Source organism: Ranitomeya variabilis, chromosome 3 (genome assembly GCF_051348905.1).
Source record: "Ranitomeya variabilis isolate aRanVar5 chromosome 3, aRanVar5.hap1, whole genome shotgun sequence".
NCBI classification, from domain to species: Eukaryota; Metazoa; Chordata; class Amphibia; order Anura; family Dendrobatidae; genus Ranitomeya; species Ranitomeya variabilis.
This window is the reverse complement of record NC_135234.1, coordinates 74,190,954-74,202,962: the sequence shown is the minus strand read 5'-3', so window position 1 is coordinate 74,202,962 and position 12,009 is coordinate 74,190,954. Positions and strand designations below refer to the sequence as shown.

General features: G+C 43.3%; 1 protein-coding gene across 1 annotated transcript in view; it reads left to right on the top strand.

Moving 5' to 3' along the window:
• The window catches only part of PIGA (phosphatidylinositol glycan anchor biosynthesis class A), a 45,426-nt gene that overhangs the window by 19,574 nt on the left and 13,843 nt on the right, over positions 1 to 12,009 (top strand). Inside the window, exon 2 of the mRNA XM_077294178.1 lies at positions 6,890 to 7,645. Within this exon, the coding sequence (XP_077150293.1) occupies positions 6,934 to 7,645 (712 nt within the window). The 5' untranslated portion in view covers positions 6,890 to 6,933. The remainder of the gene's footprint in view (positions 1 to 6,889; positions 7,646 to 12,009) is intronic.

Genomic DNA, 12,009 nt, shown 5'->3' with positions numbered 1-12,009 from the left:
CCTCCCCGGTCCTCCGTCCGGTGCTCCGCTCCCCTCCGTCGTCCTGTCTGCTCCCCCGTCCTCCTGCCCGCTCCCCCCGTGCTCCGATGCCACCCCCCGTCCTCCGACCCACCCCCCATGCTCAGACCCCCCCCCCCCCCCCCTCATACTTACCGGGCCTCCCGGTGTCCATCCGTCTTCTCCATGGGCGCCGCCATCTTCCAAAATGGCGTGCGCATGCGCAGTGCGCCCGCCGAATCTGCCGGCCGGCACATTCGTTCCAGGTTATATCACAGTGATCAAAATAAAAAAAATAGTAAATGACCCCCCCCCCCCCTTTATCACCCCCATAGGTAGGGACAATAATAAAAAAAAAAAAAAGAAAATATTTTTTTTTCGTTTTCCACTAGGGTTAGAACTAGGGTTAGAGCTAGGGGTAGGGTTAGGGCATGTGCGGATTGGCCGCTACGAATTCGTAGCAGTTTTCCATCATTTTTACAGTACCATGTACACCTATGGAAAACTAAATCCGCTGTGCCAACGGTGCGGAAAATACCGTGCGGAAACGCTGCGTTGTATTTTCCGCAGCATGTCAATTTTGTGCGGATTCCGCAGCGTTTTACACCTGTTCCTCAATAGGAATCCGCAGGTGAAATCCGCACAAAAAACACTGGAAATCCGCTGTAAATCCGCAGGTAAAACGCAGTGCCTTTTACCTGCGGATTTTTCAAAAATCGTGCGGAAAAATCTCACACGAATCCGCAACGTGGGCACATAGACTTAGGGTTAGGGTTGGAATTAGAGTTAGGGTTGGAATTAGAGTTAGGGTTGGAATTAGAGTTAGGGTTGGAATTAGGGCTAGGGTTGGAAATAGGGTTAAGATTAGGCTTGTGGTTAGGGTTACGGATAGGGTTAGGGGTGTGTTGGGGTTACAGTTGTGGTTAGGGTTGGGATTAGGGTTAGGGTTGGGATTAGGGATAGGGTTAGGGTTGGGATTAGGGTTACGGGTGTGTTGGGGTTAGGGTTGTGGTTAGGGGTGTGTTGGGGTTAGGGTTGTGATTAGGGTCATGGCTACAGTTGGGATTAGGGTTAGGGGTGTGTTGGGGTTAGTGTTGAAGTTAGAATTGAGGGGTTTCCACTGTTTAGGCACATCAGGGGTCTCCAAACGCAACATGGCGCCACCATTGATTCCAGCCAATCTTGCGTTCAAAAAGTCAAATGGTGCTCCCTCCCTTCTGAGCCCTGACGTGCACCCAAACAGTGGTTTACCCCCACATATGGGGTACCAGCGTACTTAGGACAAACTGGGCAACAACTATTGGGGTCCAATTTCTCCTGTTACCCTTGCGAAAATAAAAAATTACTTGCTAAAACATAATTTTTGAGGAAAGAACAATTATTTTTTATTTTCACGGCTCTGCGTTCTAAACTTCTGTGAAGCACTTGGGGGTTCTAAGTGCTCACTACACATCTAGATAAGTTCCTTGGGGGTCTAGTTTCCAAAATAGGGTCACTTGTGGGGTGTTTCTACTGTTTAGGCACATCAGGGGCTCTGCAAATGCAACGTGATGCCCGCAGACCATTGCATCAAAGTCTGCATTTCAAATGTCACTACTTCCCTTCCGAGCCCTGACGTGCCCCCAAACAGTGGTTTACCCCCACATATGGGGTATCAGCGTACTCACAACAAACTGGGCAACAAATATTGGGGTCCAATTTCTCCTGTTACCCTTGGGAAAATTAAGAAATTCTGGGCTAAAAAAATATTTTTGAGGGAAGAAAACACATTTATTATTTTCAAGGCTCTACGTTATAAACTTCTGTGAAGCACTTGGGGGTTCAAAGTGCTCACCACACATCTAGATAAGTTCCCTTGGGGGTCTAGTTTCCAAAATGGGGTCACTTGTGGGGAGTTCCTACTGTTTAGGCACATTAAGGGCTCTGCAAACGCAACGTGACGCCCGCAGAGCATTCCATCAAAGTCTGCATTTCAAAACGTCACTACTTCCCTTCCGAACCCCGACGTGTGCCAAAACAGTGGTTTACCCCCACATATGGGGTATCGGCGTACTCAGGAGAAACTGGACGACAACTTTTGGGGTCCAATTTCTCCTGTTACCATTGGGAAAATAAAAAATTGTGGGCTAAAAAATCATTTTTGAGAAAAGAAAAATTATTTTTTATTTTCATGGCTCTGTGTTATAAACTTCTGTGAAGCACTTGGGGGTTCAAAGTGCTCACCACACATCTAGATTAGTTCCTTGGGAGGTCTAGTTTCCAAAATGGGGTCACTTGTGGGGGAGCTCCAATGTTTAGGCACACAGGGGCTCTCCAAACGCGACATGGTGTCCGCTAATGATTGGAGCTAATTTTCCATTCACAAAGCCAAACGGCGTGCCTTCCCTTCCGAGCCCTGCCGTGCGCCCAAACAGTGCTTCTTGAAAGTGGTTTTGAGCACCTTGAGGGGTGCAGTTTTTAGAATGGTGTCACTTTTGGGTATTTTCAGCCATATAGAACCCTTAAACTGACTTCAAATGTGAGGTGGTCCCTAACAAAAATGGTTTTGTAAATTTTGTTGTAAAAATGAGAAATCACTGGTCAAATTTTAACCCTTATAACTTCCTAGCAAAAAAAAAATTTGATTCCAAAATTGTGCTGATGTAAAGTAGACATGTGGGAAATGTTATTTATTAACTATTTTGTGTCACATAACTCTCTGGTTTAACAGAATAAAAATTAAAAATGTGAAAATTGCGAAATTTTTGCCAAGTTTCAGTTTTTTTCACAAATAAACTCAGAAATTATCGACCTAAATTTACCACTAACATTAAGCCCAATATGTCACGAAAAAACAATCTCAAAATCGCTAGGATCCGTTGAAGCGTTCCTGAGTTATTACCTCATAAAGGGACACTGGTCAGAATTGCAAAAAACGGCCAGGTCATTAAGGCCAAAATAGGCTGGGTCATGAAGGGGTTAACAGAAATAAACATGTGAAATAGATCACTCTGTAGTGACTATATATAATATGAGTTTCACTTTTTGTATTGAAGAACTGAAATAAATGAACTTTTTGATGATATTCTAATTTTGTGAGAAGCACTTGTATATGTCTTTAGATCAGCTGATGAGGGGAAAAAAATGGTAGGACAACCTCTTTAAGTAACTTTGTTTAAAAGGGTGTTACACCCATGCATGAATAAAAAATAAAAAAAATACCAAAAACTACATATCCATACCATTTCTCTATCCTGCTCTGTTCCTCTGTTGCCCACCGGTCTTCTCTCCATCTATTCCGGCATGATTGGTACATGACTGCTGCAGCCAATCAGTTGCCAAGCAATTGGCTGCAGTTGTCAAGTACTTACCCCACTGGCTGAGAATGAAGTAAGGAGACTGGGAGGGAACCCTACTAGCAGGATGGTGTAGAGTCGAGGAATCTAGAGGTTAGTACAGTGAAAGAAATAATTATTTGATCCCTTGCTAATTTTGTAAGTTTGCCCACTAACAAAGACATGAACAGTCTATAATTTTAAGGGTAGGCTAATTTTAACATTGAGAGATATAATATCATAAATAAAATCCAGAAAATCACATTGTATAAATTATATAAATTTATTTGCATTTTGCAGTGAGAAATAAGTATTTGATCCCCCTACCAACCATTAAGAGTTCTGGCTCCTACAGACCAGTTAGATGCTCCTAATCAACTCGTTACCTGCATTAAAGACAGCTGTCTTACATAGTCACCTTTATAAAAGATTCCTGTCCACAGACTCCATTAATCAGTCAGACTCTAACCTCTACAACATGGGCAAGACCAAAGAGCTTTATAAGGATGTCGGGGACAAGATCATAGACCTGCACAAAGCTATAATGGGCTATAAAACCATAAGTAAGATGCTGGGTGAGAAATAGACAACTGTTGGTGCAATGGTAAGAAAATGGAAGAAATACAAATTGACTGTCAATCGACATCGATCTGAGGCACCATGCAAAATCTCATCTCGTGGAGTATCCTTGATCATGAGGAAGGTGAGAGATCAGCCTAAAACTACACGGGGGGGAACTTGTTAATGATCTAAAGGCAGCTGGGACCACAGTCGCCAAGAAAACCATTGGTAACACATTATGCCGTAAAGGTTTAAAATCCTGCAGTGCCCACAAGGTCCCCCTGGTCAAGAAGGTACATGTGCAGGCCCGTCTGAAGTGGCCAATGAACACCTGGATGATTTTGTGAGTGATTGGGAGAAGGTACTTTGGTCAGATGAGGCAAAATTTGAGGTCTTTAACTCATTCTCCGTGTTAGAAGGAAGAGAAATGCTGGCTATTACCCAATGAACACTCTCTCCACTGTCAAGCATGGAGGTGGAAGCATTATGTATTGGATGTGTTTCTCTGCTAGGGGCACAGGACTACTCCACATCAAAGGGAGAATGGATGGAGCCATGTACCGTAAAAATCCTGAGTGACAACCTCCTTCCCTCCGCCAGGACATTAAAAATGGGTCGTGGCTGGGTCTTCCAGCAAGACAATGAACCAAAACATACAGCCAAGGCAACAAAGGAGTGGCTCAAAAAGAAGCACATTAAGGTCATCGAGTGGCCTAGCCAGTCTCCAGACCTTAATACTACAGAAAACTTACGGAAGGAGATTAAAGCTCCGAGTTAGCAAGCAACAGCCTCAAAATCTTAATGATTTAGAGATGATCTGCAAAGAGGAGTGGACAAAAATTCCTCCTGACGTGCGCAAACCTCATCATCAACTACAAAAAAAAAAGTCTGCTGTGCTTGCCAACAATAGCGGTTTTCCCACCAAGTATTAAGTCTTATTTGCCAGAGGGATCAAATACTTATTTCTCACTGCAAAATGCAAATAAATTCATATAATTTATACAATGTGATTTTTCTGGATTTTATTTTTGATATTCTGTCTCTCAATATTAAAATTAACCTACCCTTAAAATTATAGACTGCTCATGTCTGTCAGTGGGAAAACTTACAAAATCAGCAAGGGATCAAATAATTTCCTTCACTGTATATACTTTTTTTTTTTTGCACACTGGGGCCATATATAAAGTTAAGGAAAGAGCAGAAACACCATTTATTGCTGATTTCTAATATAACATTCACACTGTTTCCATGAATCCAGTGTGCCATCACCAGCCTCTCCTTGACTTGCATTTTCCATCTATGTTTTGCAGCGTTAAATCCTACATTAGCATGTAAGCTTCGGCGGCTTTACTGTCACTCTGCCAATTCTGAAGATACGGTATTATATTCATAAATCTGTATGTCCAGGTTACACAAAGCTATAGATCAAGCTTAAAGGGAATTTGTCAGTCTGTTTCCACACCCTAAACCTGCACCTTTGCATTAATAGAGAGCAGAATCAGGTGGGGGTTTAACAACCACTTTCAATGTGCAAAATTTAGGGAGTAAATATTTTCTATAGTGATGGTGGAAATCAGCCTTTTATGATCTCTCATATAGTATCTCGAATATCACTGAAAGAGTTAGCAGTGGAAATTGCAGAACTACTAGCCAGAAACTTTGAAAATTCTAGGAGAACAGGAGAAATCCCAGAAGACTGGAGTAGGGCAAATGTTGCCCCTATCTTCAAGAAAGGAAAAAAGACGGATCCATGAAATTACAGGCGAGTGAGTCTTACTTCTATACCAGATCTTTCAATAAATTATTAAACATCATGTATGTAAGTACTTGGTTAAGAATACAGTAGTTAACCAGGGCCAGCATGAGTCTGTAGCAAACAAGTCATGTCAGAAAAATCTAATTTCCTTTTATGATGGAATCACTGACTGTGTGGATCAGGGAAATACGGTAGATATAGTATATCTCGACTTAAGCAAAGCATTTGATAAAGTGTCTCACGCTATCCTACAGTTAGGTGGATTCATAATTGGCTCAGTGATTGTACTGAAAGAGTGGTAATAAATGGTTGCACATCCAATTGGAAGAGTGTTCCAGGTGGCGTACCATAAGGCTCTGTCCTGGTCCCAGTTTTGTTCAACATTTTTATAAATGATCTAGATAAGGGAATTTAAGGTAAACCAATCAAATTTGCAGACAATGCAAAGCTAGGAGTTATAGCTAACACCAGAGAAGACAGAGAGGATTCAGAAGGATCTAGATAAACTTGAGCAATGGGCAGTGACCAATAGAATGGTAATTAACAGGCAAAAATGCAAGATTCTATATCTGGGCAAGAAAAACAAAAATAACATATACAGAATAAGAGGAATATAACTAAGGAACAGCACGCGAGGAAAAGACTTGGGTATACTAATAGATCACAGACTGCATATGAGTCAACAGTGTGATGCAGCAGCAAAAAAGGCAAACACAGTTCTAGGATGTATTAAGAGAAGCATAGGGTCTAGATCACGTGAAGTCATTATTCCCCTCTACTCCTCCTTGGTCGGGCCTCATCTGGAATACTGTGTCCAGTTCTGGGCAGCACATTTAAAAAAAGACATAAAAAAAACTGGAGCAGGTTCAGAGAAGAGCTACCAGGATGGTGAGCGGACCGAAAATGCTGTCCTACAAGGAACGGTTAAATTATCTGGGAATGTTTAGCTTGCAAAAGAGAAAACCTAAGAGGGGACTTAATAGCTGTCTACAAATATCTGAAGGGGGGATGTCACAGTGTAGAGGGATCATCCTTATTCTTAATTGCACATGCATCAGAATGAAACTAAAAAGGAGAAGATACAGATGGTTTAGTAAATCCAGCATTGAGCAGGTGGTTGGGCCTGATGACCCTGGAGGTCCTTCCAGCTCTAACATTCTATGATTCTATTTAATGTCTCAGTGCAATTTGTGTGTCTGGCACAATAGTCTGGTGTTTTGCTCACTAGTCCTTGCTGATCTATGTTTTGTTTGTCCTTTAGATCCACACAACATTCGGGGGACCGCCTAACCTCCGGCTTGTACCATGGTTCACAGCAGAAAGGAAGGAAGCCAGGCCTGCTGTTATAGTAACTCCTCACATCCTGCAGAGACTGCGCACGCTCCCCGGAGGACTCACAGAATATGCATGGTGTCTGACTTTTTTTACCCAAATATGGGTGGGGTGGAAAGTCACATTTATCAGCTTTCTCAGTGCCTGATTGAAAGAGGACACAAGGTGATCATCGTCACCCACGCTTATGGGGACAGGAAAGGAATCCGCTACCTCACCAATGGGCTGAAGGTGTATTATTTACCTTTAAAAGTCATGTATAACCAGTCGACGGCCACCACGTTATTGCACAGCCTCCCTCTGCTCAGGTACATATTTGTAAGGGAACAGGTGTCTGTCGTCCACTCGCACAGCTCTTTTTCTGCCATGGCCCATGATGCCCTCTTTCACGCTAAGACGTTGGGACTCCATACGGTCTTCACAGACCATTCTCTGTTTGGGTTTGCAGATGTCAGCTCCGTTCTCACCAACAAACTTCTTACAGTGTCTCTGTGTGACACAAACCACATCATCTGCGTCTCCTACACCAGCAAGGAAAACACTGTCCTCCGAGCGGCCCTGGATCCCGAGATCGTGTCTGTGATTCCAAACGCTGTGGACCCCACAGACTTCACCCCGGACCGACAGAAAGAGAAAAGCGATAAGATCACCATTGTCGTGGTCAGCAGACTCGTCTACAGAAAAGGTAAAATAGCTGATCCTCAGATTTGTGCCTTATATCTGTGCCTTCTTATGCAGAATCCATGTGAATAAGTAACATGCTACATATTCTGGCAGGTATTTTTTTTCTTTTTTAGCTTCAGAAATCTTATTCCTACCCATGGAATGCAGAATGTTTGTGAATTTTGTGAAGATTTTGCTTCACAACCACAAAATCCATGTACATTTATGGGATCTTATTACTTCAAGGGTGTTTTCCCATGTTTTTAAAATGTTATGGGAACAGCTAGGGTCCTAAAGTTAGAAGCACCATCATTCCTGAGAATGAAGGGACTCGCGATCTTTTCAAGAAAATAGGGATTTAGTTGCAAAAAAAAGAAGCTACACTTAAAGATGTATTACACTCTCAGTTGCACTTGTTTTCGTGACTCCCAGTCCATCGGATAGGTGATGTGTTTCTGGCTGGAATTAAAGGGAACCAGGTTTTCATCATATAAAGTACGGCAACCACTTTTTCTCTTTTTGTACAGCATACTGGAATTCTGTTGATAAGTCCCCAATCCAATCTGCGGAACCCAAAACATTGCTTTTATTATAGTTACATGCAGCGCAGTCCAGTCTGATGAGCATCCCTGGTCTATATCCGGCGTCTCCTCTCTTCTTACAATCACCGGCCTCCTTCCCCGCTTCATGTGGACGACGCTTCCTTTGCCATCCACACAGTGTCCCTCACTACGCTTTTGCGCAGGTGCACATATCTGTCCTGCCGAGGGCAAAGCAAACTACTGTAGTGTGAATGTGCCTGAAAACGCCAAAGAGCGCTGATGACCTGGAAGTAAAGCCAGCTTATACGCACTAAGGTCGTTTTCTCTGCCATCGGCAACGCTGATAGAAGTGCGCCTGCGTGATGGAGGACATTGTGTAGGACACATTGTCCACACAAAGCAGGGAAGGAGAACGGCGATCATAAGAAGAAAGGAGGCGCCGGATCAAGACCAGAGACACCCTGGGATCTGTAGAGTGGATTCAGGATTCTTTATAGCACTCCAGTATTCTGTAAAAAAGGCCTTAACGATGGCCATACTTTATATGTGGAAAACCTGGTGACAGGTTCCCTTTAATAGTTAAGTAAGTTTTTCTACTTCGATAATTGACTAGAATATGCCCTCACCTAGTGATAGTTGGTGATCCTACTGCTGGTGCTCCCATTACTCAGTACTCAGTAGGCATTGGCTAAGCACTGTGACTCCTTTAGGGTTGTTCACTACTAGGACAACCCCTTCTCGATATGAATGTTTGCGCCCGTGAAAATAAAACCCCTTATACTCTCCTCCCATACCGGTGCTGTACCCGCTGTGATGGCACACGCGTTCCTAGATCTCTTGCGGTTGTTATGACACGTGAGCTCTGTCGTCACTGTTCTCAACTCTGGACATATTGGTAATCAAGAGGTAGCGAGCGGCCGGACGCAGCTCTCACTTCATGCTAATTACATACATGTCTGAAGGCGGGGCCAGTGATGACCACGCTGATTGGGCGCAGGGCTGGCGTATCAGAACAACCTCATGAGTGCCGACCCAACGGAACGTCGCTGATATCGGAGGTGAGTATAGGGGTTTTTACTTTCACGGGGGGGCAGATGTTCAGATCCAGGAACCATTGATGATTTAAAAATCTTTAGATGTTTTTTTTTTTTTTTTTAGAGCTAAATAATATAAATAATTAGTGTAAAGTTTTTTTCCTGAATGTTTGATCTAGTGGGTCGAAAATTGAGTTCAGGTAGGATTAGCTCTTTGGTATCATGCATTATGGGTATATATACACCCATTTCCTTTATCCTTTGCCATCCCTCTGCTGTACTTGATGGATATTTGTCTTTTTTCAACCATATTAAATATGTAACTAAGTGATTTCATGATTCTCTGATCGCCGTGGTCTCTCCCTCCATGTGCACGATGCTGAGCACCCTGCAGACCTTGGTGCCATACACAGTCCTATCAGTGTTAGGTGTCATAGACTTTTCCCCACATGTACAGTTAGGTCCATATATATTTCCATATATACATTACCACAATGAATTTTAAACAAAACAATTCAGATGCAGTTGAAGTTCAGACTTTCAGCTTTCATTTGAGGGTATCCACGTTAAAATTGGATGAAGGGTTTAGGAGTTTCAGCTCCTTAACATGTGCCACCCTGTTTTTAAAGGGACCAAAAGTAATTGGACAGATTCAATAATTTTCAATAAAATGTTCATTTCTAGTACTTGGTTGAAAACCCTTTGTTGGCAATGACTGCCTGAAGTCTTGAACTCATGGACATCACCAGACGCGGTGTTTCCTCCTTTTTGATGCTCTGCCGGGCCTTCACTGCGGTGGTTTTCAGTTGCTGTTTGTTTGTGGGCCTTTCTGTCTGAAGTTTAGTCTTTGACAAGTGAAATGCATGCTCAATTGGGTTGTGATCAGGTGACTGACTTGGACACTCAAGAATATTCCACTTCTTTGCTTTAATAAACTCCTGGGTTGTCCAAATGAAGAAAAAAACGAAAGTGCACTCACCGGTCCTGAAAACGCCGATCCTTTATTTAGGACATGTGCAGGTAACAACAGGGAGAACGTGGACAGAAAGGACGATGGCCGTTTCACGCTGCCGCGCTTCTACGGGTCAGGATCCGTAGAAGCGCGGCAGCGCGAAACGGCCGTCGTCCTTTCTGTCCACGTTCTCCCTGTTACCTGCACATGTTCTAAATAAAGGATCGGTATTTTCAGGACCGGTGAGTGCACTTTCGTTTTTTCTTCATTTGGACTATTACATACAACTGGACTTAGTGCACCCGAGTGTCCGGTTTTTAGGCATATATGGCACAGCAGCGGCACACAGCTGTGGGGACATTGGGTTCCAAGTAATAGCGGTGCTGTGTAATCTTTTCTTTATTTTTCACAAACTCCTGGGTTTGTTTGGCTTTATGTTTTGGGTCATTGTCCATCTGTAGTATGAAACGACGACCAATCAGTTTGGCTGCATTTGGCTGGATCTGAGCACACAGTATGGCGGCTCTGAATACCTCAGAATTCATTCGGCTGCTTCTGTCCTGTGTCACATCATCCATAAACACTAGTGACCCAGTGCCACTGGCAGTCATGCATGCCCAAGCCATCACACTGCCTCCGCCGTGTTTTACAGATGATTTGGTATGCTGTAGATCATGAGCCGTACCAAGCCTTCACCATACTTGTCTCTTTCCATCATTCTGGTAGAGGTTGATCTTGGTTTCATCTGTTCAAAGAATGTTCTTCCAGACCTGTGCTGGCTTTTTTAGATGTTTTTTAGCCTTTTTATTCTTGATGCTTATGAGTGGCTGCACCATGCAGTGAACCCTCTGTATTTACTTTCATGCAGTCTTCTCTTTATGGTAGATTTGGATATTGATACACCGACCTCCTGGAGAGTGTTGGTCACTTGGTTGGCTGTTGTGAAGGGGTTTCTCTTCACCATGGAGATTATTCTGTGATCATCCACCACTGTTGTCTTCTGTGGGCGCCCAGGTCTTTTTGCATTGATGAGTTCACCAGTGCTTTTTTTCTTTCTTTCTTTCTTTCTTTCTTTCTTTCTTTCTTTCTTTTTTCTTTCTTTCTTTCTTTCTTTCTTTCTTTCTTTCTTTCTTTCTTTCTTTCTTTCTTTCTTTCTTTCTTTCTTTCTTTCTTTCTTTCTTTCTTTCTTTCTTTCTTTCTTTCTTTCTTTCTTTCTTTCTTTCTTTCTTTCTTTCTTTCTTTCTTTCTTTCTTTCTTTCTCAGGATGTACCAAACTGTAGATTTTGCCACTCCTAATATTGTAGCAATTTCTCGGATGGGTTTTTTCTGTTTTCGCAGCTTAAGGATGGCTTGTTTCACCTGCATGGAGAGCTCCTTTGACCGCATGTTTACTTCACCGCAAAACCTTCCAAATGCAAGCACCACACCTCAAATCATCTCCTGGCCTTTTATCTGCTTAATTGAGAATGACTTAAGGTACCTTCACATTAAGCGACGCTGCAGCGATAGCGACAACGATGCCGATCGCTGCAGCGTCGCTGTTTGGTTGCTGGGGAGCTGTCACACAGACCGCTCTCCAGCGACCAACGATGCCGAGGTCCCCGGGTAACCAGGGTAAACATCGGGTTGCTAAGCGCAGGGCCGGGCTTAGTAACGCGATGTTTACCCTGGTTATCAGCGTAAAATGTAAAAAAAACAAACAGTACATACTTACATTCGCGTCCCCTGCCGTCCGCTTCCTGGACTGACTGAGCGCTGGCCCTAACAGCACAGCGGTGACGTCACCGCTGTGCTGTACTTTCACTTTCACTTTACGGCGCTCAGTCAGTGCAGGAAGCGGACGGCAGGGGACGTGAAT